The 14,419-nt window shown below is 38.3% G+C and overlaps 1 protein-coding gene across 3 annotated transcripts in view; it reads right to left on the minus strand.

Annotated features, from left to right (window-relative positions):
• The window catches only part of RAB3GAP1 (RAB3 GTPase activating protein catalytic subunit 1), a 46,381-nt gene that overhangs the window by 23,037 nt on the left and 8,925 nt on the right, over window positions 1-14,419 (minus strand). For all 3 annotated transcript variants that reach the window (XR_002098518.1, XM_019522494.1, XM_019522493.1), the window contains exons 4-9: window positions 12,587-12,719; window positions 9,507-9,585; window positions 8,813-8,932; window positions 7,960-8,125; window positions 6,261-6,360; window positions 1,192-1,273 (exon numbers count right to left, since the gene is read on the minus strand). Coding sequence is in view for 2 of the 3 variants with exons in the window: in XM_019522494.1 (XP_019378039.1) it covers window positions 1,192-1,273; window positions 6,261-6,360; window positions 7,960-8,125; window positions 8,813-8,932; window positions 9,507-9,585; window positions 12,587-12,719 (680 nt within the window). In the remaining variant the exon portion in view is untranslated. The remainder of the gene's footprint in view (window positions 1-1,191; window positions 1,274-6,260; window positions 6,361-7,959; window positions 8,126-8,812; window positions 8,933-9,506; window positions 9,586-12,586; window positions 12,720-14,419) is intronic.

Raw genomic sequence — 14,419 nt, forward strand, 5'->3', positions numbered from 1 at the left:
TGACTGTGATCTATCCTATCTTCTCCCACTCTTTAAGCCCAACTGCATACTGAGGGCCTGTGGCTATATCCAATTGAGGGCTTTTGATTTATGCTTCTGAAAAATCACCCTCTAGGGCTTAGCCCAATAAAAACACCAAATATGATGCAAGAGATGATCAACATTTTTATACAAGACTAATGAGGCAATCCAATTTGAGGTTTTTTATTATGTTATTTAACTATACATTAGCAATTAATTTACTTCAAGGAAGGAAAAAAATTAAGATGCATTTTTAACTCAAATAAGATGATATATTCCACAAAGTGTAACTGTTCTTTTGGTTCCTAGGTGTATGTTCATTACTGTGGTATTTACACGCCCTTCCTGAATGTACTAAGTATTGTAACTATTATAAGGCATACATAGTTCTTTTCCACTTCCTTTACACTCAGGGAATATTGTGGGATTCCTTTAATATGTGTAAAAATCTTAGTGTCCAACTTACTGGGAAGGTAAACCAGAATGTGGTCAGGAAAAAGATGAATGGAGACTTTTTCCATCAACTAAAGCGGGGGGCAGGGGAAACTGCAACAGACCCTTGGCAGAATTTCATCAAGGGGCAAGACAGAGAAATCAAGTTACCATGCTCCTGATATTCAGTTTCTCCTGGAACAGTTACTGCTCTCCCAGGAGCAGTGGCCAGTCTTACTTCGTATGTCTGTCCAGTCTGAATTTATTGCATGATCAACGAGTTAATTGTGTAATATATTTAATGTGTAACAGGGGCCTATGTCTGATACTTTGCATATGGGTCACATCATAGTTAAAAACTTAATCATCTGCCGCTATAGTATGGTTTGGCACAAAAGTGATGATGTTAAGACTTGACTGATAAATGTAAAGCTGTAAAAAACGTTTATAGGACATTATGTTGCATCAAAATGTCCATGTGTTATGGGATTGTCATAAAAAATTAGAAATGAAAATAGTTTTACTGTAAGTGGTCAAATATCAGGTAATTGTAAATCCTTAGAATACACTATATTGTTTCTGTTCAGTATTTAAACTGTGAAGCCTTTTATCTTCAGTATATTGTGACACAGCAAGGTGCTGGCCAGCCCAACTCCATATAAAATTAGTTATAAAATAACTTTCATTTTTCCTCCAGCCTACATTATAACCTGCACAATTTCCTGTACACAGTATTACCTTATTGGATCCTCACAGGCACCAAATGGCAGCTTCCCAAATTCCAGGCCTCCAACTTCTCCGCCAACTAGAGCATCTATATCTGAAGAGAGATCAACATGTTTTTCTTGATATAAAAGTGGTTAGTTTACTAGAACAATAAATAGGTTGCTGCCTAGTAAAGATAATGCCCACAATGCATTTTTCTGCTGCAATGAATCAAAACAATCACCTTGAAGAAAGCAGCGGTCCTTTGTCTGACCCTACACAGCAGTGGGTAGGATCATGGGCAGATCCAGGATTTTGAAAAGCCAATGCACGTGGTGAGGTGCATCTTAACAAACAGGACAATACATTTTTCTTCAGGTAAAAAGAAACTGGAAGCTGTACTAATATACTAGGGGCTTAGGGCCTATTATTCAGTTTGACTGATGCAAAAACAAGTATAACTTTATTAGGATTAATTAAAAACAGTTTGCAAGGCTGTAAATTGGAGCTACATTACCAGGAGCAACTAAGCAGCAGCAGAATTGCAGAAGAAAGGCTAGCTTGATTGGTGGAACATCAAGACCATTAAAAGGGAGAGACAGTCATTAACATATGTGCAATGAAAAGTTTAGAAGGAATCAAGTAGATTATAATAGACCATGAAGTCAGTCCCCTATAATGTGTGCATCTCTAGTCTGAGACATTTTCAACTGTTCAAACTATCAAAAAATAAAATAATAATCAATGGCACCACCTACAGCTAGAGATCTCTTCTCAAAACACCCTTTTTATTAGTAACATGAAGTTTCAGATGATTCATTGCTAGTCAATTACCTGTCTCCCATTCATACCCATCACAGCTGTAATGGTCTGGGTTTGAAATAGATTCTCTCTCAGCTTTATATCTACCAGCTCAAAAACAACATTATTTCACCCACATATTAATTTATTATCAAAATATTTTTAAAACAAGGAAAATGTCAAAATTTAAGCATTGGGTCCAAGATCTCTCAGTCTGTCTGAGGTTTTTAAAAGGCACTAACCACCTTGATATGCACATCTATAGCAGAGGGAGGAATAGAACCTAAGCCTTACAATTTATGAATCTATGATGCAGGGTTGATAATTGGAAGGGGCTGGAAGGGAATTCGCAAGATCATCAGGTCCAGTTCCCCTGCACTAGGCAGGAAAGACAACTGGGGTCAAATGACCTCAGCAAGGTGACCAGCCAGTCTCCTCTTGAAGATTTCCAGGGTAGACAATTGCATCACCTCTGGAGGGAGTTCAGTCTACAGTCTGAACACCCTGACTGTGAAGTTTTTCCTAGCATTAAGCCTGAACTGGTCTTCCAGGAGTTTGTAGCCATTACTCCTGATTTTCCCCAAGAGTGTCCTGGTGAACAGATGTTTGCCAAGCCCTCAATGTATTCCCCTGATATAACAGTAAGCTGCTACCAAGTCCCCTCTCAGCCTTCTGTTTTTTAGGATGAAGAGACCCAAGTCCCTCAGACTTTCCTCGTATGGCTTGCCATGCAAGTCTCTGATCATATGGGTGGCTCTTCTCTGGATTCTCTCAAGCATTTCCACATCCTTGTTGAAGTGTGGTGCCCAGAACTGGATGCAGTACTCCAGCTGGAGTCTCACCAATGCCGAGTAAAGCGGGACAGTCATTTCCTTGGTTTTACTTGAGATGAACTGGTTGATGCATGCCAGAATATTGTTTGCCCTGCTGGCTACAGCATCACACCGACAGCTCATGTTCATACTATGGTCTATTATTACCTCTAGGTTCCTTTCAGTCGTGGTGCTAGTCAGTTTGGTGCCACCAAGCCTGCAAGTATGTTGGGGATTGTTCATCCCTAGATGGAGCACTTTACACTTCTCAATGTTGAACTTCATCTGGTTCCAATCCACTCAACTTGCCAGCCTGTCTAGGTCTGCCTGTATCTGCAACCTATTTTCAAGCGTGACCACGCTCCCCCATAACTTGATGTCATCCACAAACTTGGACAGTGAGCTCTTCAGCCCCACATCCAAATCATTGATAGAGATGTTGAAAAGCACTGGACCAAGCATAGACCCCTGAGGGACCACCACTGGCCACTCTGCCAGGATGACACAGAACTGATCATTAGAACTCTCTGGGTCCTACCCCACAGCCAGCTTCCTACCCACTTAACTGTCAAGCAGTTAAGCCCGCAATCCTCCAATTTTCCTGAGAGAACATCATGGGATACCAGATCAAAGGCCTTTCGGAAGTCTTGGTATACAATGTTGACCAATGTCTTATCCAGGTGGTGAGTTACCTGGTCATAGAAGGAGATGAGATTGGTAAGACAAGACCTGCCCGCAACAAAGCCATGCTGGCTGTCATTTAAAATCCTACCTTCTGCAAGCATACTGCACATAGACTCGCTGATGACATTTTCCACGATTTTTCCTGGAATAGAAGTTAGGCTAACTGGCCTATAGTTGTTAGGGTTCTCTCTCCTCCCCTTCTTGAAGATGGGCACAACACTGGCACTCTTCCAGTCTTCAGGGACCTCCCCCTAGTGCCACGAATTTTGGAAGAGTTTTGCCAGAGGTCCCCCGATGACTTCAGCCAGCCCTTCCAGCACTCTCAGATGAAGTTCATCCAGTCCTCCTGACTTATAAATGTCTAACTTTTCTAACTAATCACACACCAGCTCAGTGTCAACAGCCCATTCTGAGCCTTATCTAGTATAATTTTCTCCTTAGTCTGATGAAATACCAAACCAAAGTAGTCATTCAGGAGTTCAGTTGTCTCCCGAGTGTCAGTAACCAGCTGTCCCGAGTTAAGCAATGGCCTCAAGCTTCATTTGTTTTCCTCCTGTTCCCTACATAACTACAGAAGGACTTCTTATTGTCCTTGATTTCTGTTGCTAGTTTAAATTCAGTTGCCCCCTTAGCCTTTCTAATCTGCTCCCGACAAGTGTGGGCCATTGTTGTATAGTCCTCCTTGGGGACTGTCCCAAGCTTCCTTTCTTCTTTTTCAAGAGGACTGTGATATCCCTATTAAGCCAAAGGGCTTACCAGTCCTTCAGCTATCTTTCCTATGCATGGGAATAGACTTCTTTTGTGCTTTGAGGGTAGTGTCCTTGAAGAATGACCACTCTTCATGCATACCTTTCCCCTCTATATTCAAGTCACCTACCAGATCATCTCCTTTGGCCAAGATCAAGTCTAGGAGAGCGCTACCTCTGATTGGCCCATGCACTTCCTGAGTCAGGTAGAGCTCTTCAATACAGGTCAGGAAGCAACATAACCGATCTGACTTAGCCAAGTGTTCCACTCAAGAGATGTCTGAGTAATTGAAGTCACCCATGACGACTGTGTCCCATGCATGCGTGGCCTCTGCCGATTCTCAAATAAACACCAGATTGAGCTCCTCCCTCTCGTCTGCTGGTCTGTAGTATACACCTACAGTTAGGTTTCTCTTACTGCACATTATATATGGAGATAAGTAAAACTATCTTCAGTTTTCTACATAGCAACAGGAGAGAGAACTCAATTAAGGAGTTTGAAAGTGGGATTATACAACTGCAAAACTGAGAGCAGTACAACAGCACTGATGTAGCACCTAAAACTAATTTCAATGCATTTTTTTAAAGTTAGTACTAGAGTTCAAGTTTACATGGGGTACATCTACACATGCATTTTACTGCAGTTGACTAATTAACTCCACAGTAAAGCATGTCTACATTAGGATGCAGTACATTAACTCTGCTGTATGACCGTATTGTTGAGGGCAATACTGTCTTATGGCAGAGTCATTTACTGCACAGAAAGTACGTGTGGACCATGACTGGGAACACAGCAGTTTGAGCCAGGACAGAACAGCCCCAGGCTTGCAGCAGGCTTGGGGGGTCAGCTACACACTTTGGGCGCTCATAACCCAGCCAGCACCTCCGCTGCCTGCTGCCAGGCCAGGGCTGCTCTGCCCTGGCTCAAATTGCTGTGGTCCCAAGTGCACGTGAAGATGCTGGGCCTCGGAACAGCTGAGTCAGGCGCAAACTGAGCCAGAGTTTAATGAGACACACTAGCTGAACATCTAGATTTGCCCAGTGTCCCTTTATTTTCTACATCTGAAATTCCTTAGGTCAAAATAATTAAATACAAGTAAAGACAGAAGTTTTAGAATCAAAATTATTAAATATCTTTATAAAAAGCAAACAACAAAATGTCAACGCAAAAAAGATAATTCCAAATAAGCCCAATAACTTTATCCTTGAATCTAGCAACAGCTAGAAAATGTTCAGAGGCAAAAGGGTAGAAAACTGTTTTAGCTCAGAAGGGAGAACACTGGGGGCATTTATACACATACCAGCATGTCGCAGCACAAAAAGGAGATCCAGTGAGTCAAAGCAGACTCAACTAATTGAGTCTGCTCCACATGTGAGCTAAGATGCCTGGCATTTTGTCACATGCATTTGTATACATGGCAAAATGAGCGTCAGTGCTGGGGAAGTGGCAGCAGTGCCCTTTTGAACTAAAACACCTTTGATGTGTTTTAGTTCAAAAACAACTGGTGCCATTTTCTTGGCACCGTTGCACATTTCACTGTTTAGACAAATGCACATGATACAGCACCTGGTGCTACATCACACATATACAGATCTAAAAATACCCTGGCAGATCAAGCTGATTTAACTTGCAGTGAAAAAATCCTGTGTTACATGAACAGTCATTTCCACATAAATTTGTTCACTTATCACAAAACAGAAACCTAAGAAGTCTCTCCTTACTGTATTTGAATAACTCTGTTTACAAGACTACAGATACTTAACTCTTCTAACTCTAAAGGGATACTAGTCTTGTAATTTTTACCAAGTCTTCATTTCATACTGTCATGCGAGGTCTTAACACTACCCCATCCACATACCCACTTTTTTTTTTTTAATTAAATAGGGCTTTAAGATTGGGGTAGCCAGGCCATCGCAATGAATGGTTTGGAGCTCATCTTTTACTTCAGCCTGAGTTAACACCAGAGTCCCCAGACACTGTTTAAGCTAGACACAGAAACATTCCTTTTCCTTAAACATAAACAAATTTAAAAACACTTTAAAAACACCAATCTTCTACCTGGTGGTTGCTGAGGCCAGAAATACTGCAACCAATCTTGAAGAACATACGTAAGTCGAATAGCAATGCTAACTGGAGGCAATGGAGTTAAAGGGCACCCCTAGGAAATAAAAGAGTATAAATGAATTGAAGTAACAAACTAAACTAGAGTTGCAATAATAGTCTTATATTTCACTTTAAGAAAATAGAAGTACTTGGTAAAAACAAGTGAAAAATAGGTTTTCAATATAATTGAAACACAAATCTCTTCTACATTTTCAAGACCAAGCAGGTCATTTATTACTAAACATCTTAGTAGCCTGGTTTTAAAATTAGGCCACTTTTTAAGATGACTTTTTTCCTTACAATGTACAGGGGGAAAAATAATATATATGTTGTAAGAACATCAGACCAGATGGTGTATCTAGTCACAACTACAAGTAAACCAAATTAGATGTCCTATATTAACTCTAAGTAAGAATGTGGTACAAAACGTGCCCACAATAAGCAGGTCAGCAAATCCACTGATTTCAGTGGGATTCACCCCCTGCACACAGCCAAAAGGTTAGTTTTTGAAATAGCAAGATGTAACAGCTTTGGATACAAAAATAAGGCAGAAAGCATTTTGAATCCATGAATACACAGAATGTATATTAAGTTAGAGGAAAACTGATAACAGGCTATATGGTCCTGTATTTCACCACCAAATCAATCCAAGCCAGCAATGCAAACCATTAAGTTCAGATATTTTTTTTTTTATCTAGCCCCCAAATATATAAACTGTCACACCTCAGTTCTTTGTATACTACTACACACAAATGGAAAGAAAATTCTTTCCTAATATTAATTCACTCAATAACTCCCAGTGAGATGAAAGGTCAGAAAGTACTACAAATCTACCAAAATGCGTATCTTATGCTTGTCACTGTGCCCTTCATCACCATTTTTTTTTCCAATGAACAGCCTTTACTTATGTCATATCAAATGTAGATTGTATCTTCTTAAAAAAGACAGGTCATGTCTTAGGGAATTGCCCAATACAGATTGGTCATTTAATAAATAAATTACTAAAAGTTTGCGTCACCTGAGGACAAGCATGGCAAATTTCTGCCTAAATTTTATTTTAAATAGACTACTTGGAAAAATAAGTAGTTATTGTGAAAGCTGTCTAAGAATAACCAGGATGTAGTTGACTTCCGTTCAAAAATGGACACATTTCCATTAAGGAAGAGAGTCCCAATACAAACAGTGTTACGAATAAGTAGTCACAAAATCAGAGACGTAGGGCTGGAGGGGACCTGGAAAGGTCATCTAATCCAATCCCCTGCCCGAGGCAGGATCAGCCCTATAGTCAGCTTTACTATGCTGCAATATCATCTTCTCAGGGCTATCCGTATTTCATCTGTTGGATTCTGCTTGCTATTAAGACATATATTAATAAATGGAGAACAGAATATCAGAAAATAAATGCAGGCAGCTTTTTTGTCCTCCATCCCTTCTTTTAAGAAAATAAAATTGTTGTGAGGCTGGAAAAGGAGTGGCATGCCATTATAAAGTGAACTTTAAATCAGACTATGAAGGAAAAAAGGATGCTACTGATGCAGAATGTTGAGCCCAATCTTTAATTTGGTCACCTAGATATTTAAAAAACTGCTCTTGTGAAAGAAGATAACCATGTTACACACTGGTTATAAAAACAGCTTCTAGCAAAAATACTTACAATCTTGGATTTGAAGATGTCCAATAGCCCTGATAAGTGAGTATACTGATTTGGCACTTTACGAAGATGAACCATTTCAAAGTCCGTGCGAACTCCAGGGCCCTGACATTCTCCAACATACATTCTTCTCCATTTATGATGTATTTGCACAAATAATGGTACCTGACTGAAAGATACTGATGTTTTAGTTTACAAAATAGTTTAGAGTATTCTGTAATCTTCAGAATCATTTAATATTATTATATACAAAACAAATATAAGACATTTCTCCATAACAGAGTATGCAAACAGCACCATCTAGTGACACTGGAGTTCTAATGAAAAGCTGCCAAGTAAAACATATTAAATAACAGGCATAATATATAACTTTGTTAGGTAAAGTGGAACATGTGCAAAGCCACAGAGTTATACCAACCATTTCATCATAAAACAGACAAAAATCAGAATTTAATAGTGGGTCTGAATACTGTCAGGAACACCAGAATCTTTATGCCATAAAACTTGTAAACAAACTGACCTAGTTTACATAAATACTGATTTGTAAACATGTTGCTCTGACAGTTTTTGATATTTTAAAACAAAAGTTCCCCATTTTCAAATCTACTGAACAGAAGTTATAGATGTAGATTCAGTACACCAACATGTTAAAAAACTCTGCATATGTCTGTCAAAATACTGAAACTAGGCCAAGCTTCCATTGCAAGATATAATTTTAATGCATTTTTCTGATTAAATCTGAAGTTGTAAATTTCCTAAACCTGTAATATCTTCTGTTGCTATTAACGTAATTCTTCCTCATAGTAAATCATTTTAACATCATCTTGATAAGAAAAGCTTTTAAAATTCCACTTACCAGCCAGTGTTCCCCAAACCAATAGAAATTGAGCTCAGAAGGAGGTTACATTTGGACTCACTAAGAACTGCATCGCTATTTGCTGCTGGGGCAATAACTACAAATTCACGCAAGCCATACCTTTAAAAAAATTGTAATAGGTTACACAAGAAAAAGTAGCTGCATATTCTTGATTCTATCCTACGTAGTTTGAAATTAAACCATCACCAATTTCCTAAAATAGCAAATGTATTTAAGATTTCAATTAGTTTTTCTGATTGATAGACAAAATGATGCACAAATACCACACACTCTGAAAGCCAGTTATTAAATGCTGTCCCTTTAAATATCTACGTTTACAATAGTGCACGAACAGAGTATCTAGGACAGCACATGTTTATTACTTATATTGCAAGAAGATACTTATTAGAGACAATTAACAACTACATTCTCCATAGGGTAAGAAGCAAGACACTCAGTCTGAAATTCAACCTGCAAAAATATTTAAATGCTTTCACTTTGGGTTCAAATTTACATCAGCACCTATTTTAAATTCGCTAAATATTTCAGGTACAGAATCATGCTTAGCTTTTTAGGACTTGTAACTTAACAAGTACTGATAAACTCTGTCAGTAGTAACTGAAAATCTTCTAATTAAAACTGTATGAATGCACCAGAGTTACTTGCAATATAGAAGAAAAGAGACTTTACGTACCATCTTACTAGACAATGAGCTCTAGGAGGAAAATCGTTGTTCATACATAGCAAATCCTGCATAGGTAGTGGAAGGGCATCTGTGAAACCATTTCATAATGATGAAAAAGCATTAGTATTTTTTTTTAGGAAGTTAGAGGAAGCCTGAAAAGAAGAATGTGCTCTTTAACTGCTTTTAAAAAAATAATTCTTTGATGAGGCCCACTGTAGTAGAAAAACTGTTTTTTTTTTTCCAAATAAAAAATAATTCCTTTAGTCAACTCAATGCTAACCTCTGTGTTCATTCATACTTCAGATCTATTTTGTGGTATGATAGTAGAAAGAGGATGGTGTCATCCCTGTGTGTATTCCTCCCACCCTCTTTTCAAAAGTACCAGTGATCGTTAAGTTTTCAGCTTATATTTATATGTCTTTGAATGTCTCCTACACAAACTGCAGAATACTGGTCAAAGTAAAGCCATTCTCAAATCTTACCTAATTCCTTACAACAGAGAAGCGAGGCAGAGGATACTAAAAAAGAATGGCAGGGCTTCTCAAGCTTCACTACAACACTGCCTTCACCAGCTCAAATCGTAACTGGTGCCCAAAAATGATTAGTATATATTTACTTTTACTATAAACTATTTTGGGAAGATATTATCATTTTATTATGCACACAAAGTACCCAGCACAACAGAGTTCCAATCACAGCAGAGCATTTCTAGGCAATTTTCCAGTAGAAAACACCCAACACAACCATCACCAAGCCTCCATTCAGGAACACATTAAATTTGTATCTAAAAATGCTAATCATATACCTACTGAAGTCAATAAGAATTTTGCCACTGACTTCTGTAGAGCAGTGCCAGTGTCACAAAACCAGAAATAAACTTTCTAATGCAGTCTTCCCCACCATAAATACATTATCCCAATTTGCACTCTACTTAGAGAAGAGAGAACATGAGCTGATCTACTATGCTGCTTTTTTCCACCAGTAGTCACTACAGGATCAGGTGAAGGAATGGTAGCTATGAAGAAATTTCTATTCCGTAGTTATATGTTCCTGGACTGCTGCTAGAGAATGTAGCCTTTACAACAGTTCAGTGCTGGTGAAAGAGGTCAGAGTAACAAACTTAAAAATGTGAATGGAAGATGAAAATGGACTTCTTAAAAGAACAAACTCATGTTTTCTTCTTGTGTATTTGAAGTTTTCCAATTCTGAAGCCCATCCTTTCAAAACATGTTAGTTGAATAAGGAGAATTTTGTTTTTCTGCACTTGAAGAGTTGCAGAGGTCAAAATGCTTTATAGAATGAGACTTAAAATACTGCAATTACATAATTTCATATCATTTTCATTGAAGAAAGTGAGTTCATCAGCACTACACTCTGCTGCATTCTTTAAGTGTTAAAAAAAGAAAAAGCTATAAACAAAGTACCATATACTTTTATAAGTCTTCATACATTTGGTATAGTAAAAATAAGTTCTTTGATCCCTGCCATAACATGTGACTAATATGAAGTGCTAGGATTCAATATTTGCATCACACACAAAAAAAAAAAGTTAACCCGACAAGATTCAAGTTCCTACCCAATAGCATTAGTTAGAGCATATGATCAACAATCGCAGGAAAATATGAAACCACTGTTATAGTCAACCCCAGGTTTCAGAAAAATTTACTTTAAAAAGAGTAACTGAACTTATGGGTTATACCAAAATTGAAGACAACAAAAAATGATGATGTTTAACTAGAGGTTAGGTTGGGGCCAAGATTTTTACACTCTAATCTCAGCTGTCACACTGCCTGAACTTTTTAAGGTCTGATTTTCAGAGAAACTAGCCACCCTCAACTGCAGCTGAGGCAGTGGGAGCTTACACCAATAAACCTCTTTGTACTGAGATTTATCTTTGGGGTGAAAAAAGGGAGAAAATACCCATATCAAGGAATATTTAAAGACTCAATATAAATGCAAATATTACTATTCATAAGGATGTTCTCATTATTAATGGAAGCATTTACCATACTATTCCAAATACAAAGTTATCCTTCTCCCCTTCCCCCTCCTCAAAGAACCATATAGATTGCACTCGAGGACTGACCTACAAATTGGGCTCCTGGCAGTCAGGCTAAGCCAAACAATAATAGTGTAGAGCACTGTCATAGTTAGAGGGAAAAAGCTTTTTTGCCTAAATTTGAACCTGAAAATGGAGGCTTAACTTACATGTGGGGTTGACTAAACTGGAACAGTATAATCTATATCATCATCACTGGTAGACTTAAAAAAAAAAATTTCAGACTTTCAGCTTTGTTTGCGATCATGTATAGAAATACTGTGACTATTTTCCTGTTTAAAAAAAAAAAATCTAGACACTCATTTTTACAAGAACCCTGTTGTGCTTATAAGTCAGACAGGGCTGTAGAATAGGCTAGCAAATAAAGAGCCATGTAGTTATTTGATTTGGAGAACTGTTCAGAAAAATCAATTGACCTTTTTTGCCATTCTGTGCACAAGAGATTTATCTCCAGAACAAAGGGAAGAAGTTTACAGAGAGAAAAGTTAGGGATGGACAAATAAGCACCCTGTCCAGTATTACAAGTATCCCTTTAAGAGTAACATTTTTATGTAGCTATGATACATAAAAATTTCTGGTTTTCAAGAAATTATTAGAGATCTTTAAAAAAAAATAACAAAAACAGAAAAGGAAAAACAAGGCAAACTTTTTTACACTCAAGTATCACACAAACTTACAAGTTTCTACAAATCCATATACCAATGACTTATTTTTGCTTTTTGTACAGTCAGGCACCTGAATTAAGAGCCTTTAGATTTATATACAAGTTTAGTGAACCAATTCTTAATTATCAAATTAAAAAAATAAAAGTTTAAGTTGTTTCCATGCCCCATTTAAATTACTACATAGAAACTGTAACTTCCAAAATACTTTAAGAAATAAACTTAATTTCACAGGGGACTCTGCAAGTTTCTAGGCAAGTCAATTTATCTTGGCATAATTTTCACATTAACAAGATAGCATTCAGAACTTACCCTCAGCCTACCTCCCCTATTTACATTTACGATATGTAGTAAAGCTAATGATCTACCTTCTACCAACTCTTCTTTCCCATCTTTGTCGCTAGATTCTTGTACAAGGTAGTGGTGAGTAATCGAGAACTTGAAATCGGCAAATGAAATTTCATCTGATTTCTCTTCCCATACTCCACTCGTATAAATACCCTGCATAATGAAAAGAGGCAAAATAGATTATTTGAGTGTGCATGTTTAGGTTAACCTTCATGAACAATAAGTAATGTACTGCAAGTATCACCTACAGGATTCATCTCGTATGGATGCCAAAGCTGTTTTATATACAGGGTCCATGTTATGAAGAAGAGTCCCAAAATACTTTGGGATTCATACATCTCTCTCGCAAAAAATGGAATCCAAGAGTGCTCATGCGAGTTGTGCTCAAAGACAAAACTCCCTTCACAGGAGCCAAGCATACCGCTTATCTGCATTATTTGGTTTGAAATACTTCTCTACTACAATATTCACCTTGGATGTGACCTTGTCAACAAGGAACTACACAGCTATCCTCCATACAACAGTAAATAAATCCATGCTCTAAAAATACTAAATCAAATTTCATAAAGAAAAAGTAGCTAGGGTACTGCAGAAAAGACACCTGTAACATTGATTGAAAAGTCACTATGCATTACTACACCTGTACAATTAAAAACTGGAATATTCTACACAGTAATGCTAAAACAAAACGTAGATAATTCCCTCAATTTGCACCATCGGTTCTCACTACTGGACATCAAAGACGTCAGAGGGCAAAACTCAAGGGACATGTAGAACATTTCAACTGTTAAAGTAAAAATGTTTCATTAGATAATCATTTTAAGCCTGAAAACGTAATGCTCAGACCATCAAACATAGAAGAGTAAGAAAATGTAGAATCACAGAAAAATATAGCAGCTCATCTGCCCAGCAGAGAAAAGGCAGTGGCAGTCTGACCTGTCCCAGTCATGGGATGGGTCCAGCTGCGTGGAAATGCCCTCATCTCTTACCCAGGGTGGGAGAATGCCACCTGCTCTGTGCCTAGCTCCAAGACAACCCAAAGCTGTGCATGGGGAGAGGCAGACACACCATGGCTGAAACAACTCTAGAGCCCTGGGACCATTCAAACCATGGGTGAATGCCACTTGCCCTCCCAATCAGGAAACGGGCCATTCCCACACTGTTTGACCTGTCCCAGGGACAATCAGAACAAAAAACCACAGGGAAATGTCCCCCTACTCCTTACACAGATCAAACTGTCCGGGTCTGTTCAGAGGCACAGAAGGCAGGATGGTATTGGTGCTGCTGCCTAAGCAGTCCATATTCAAGCTACATCAGGATCCTTGTAGGTCTCTGGCTCCTTCTCCCTCTGGCTTGGGCAAGGTGAGGGGAGGTGGGGAGGAGAGAACTGTGGGATACTGCGTGTATCCCAGTATCACGAGAAGCATACAGCCATTCACACTTGCATGAGAAAGAGATCTTCCTGATTAATATACGAAGTGCCATACTGGGTCAAACCAAAAGTCCATCTAGCCCAGTATCTTATCTCTGACAGTGGAGGAATGGATGTTTAGAGGGAAAGTATATGAACAGAATATATCTAGAGTGCTCCCTCCCTGTCATCAGGGTGGATAACAATCAATGATTTAAAATAAATAAATAAATAAAATTGGATTTTTAAAAATTTAAGGCCTTTTTCTTTTTACTTAATTGTATTTTTTATTTTTTTAAGATACTTAACCCCCCCCACAACTATATACAGGCATACCTCGTTTTATTGTGCTTTGCAGATGTTGCGTTTTTTACAAATTGAAGGTTTGTGGCAACCCTCCGTCGAGCAAGTCTATCGGCGCCATTTTTCCATTGGCGCCATT

Source organism: Gavialis gangeticus, unplaced genomic scaffold (genome assembly GCF_001723915.1).
Source record: "Gavialis gangeticus isolate Ggan-Ray unplaced genomic scaffold, GavGan_comp1, whole genome shotgun sequence".
NCBI classification, from domain to species: domain Eukaryota; kingdom Metazoa; phylum Chordata; order Crocodylia; family Gavialidae; genus Gavialis; species Gavialis gangeticus.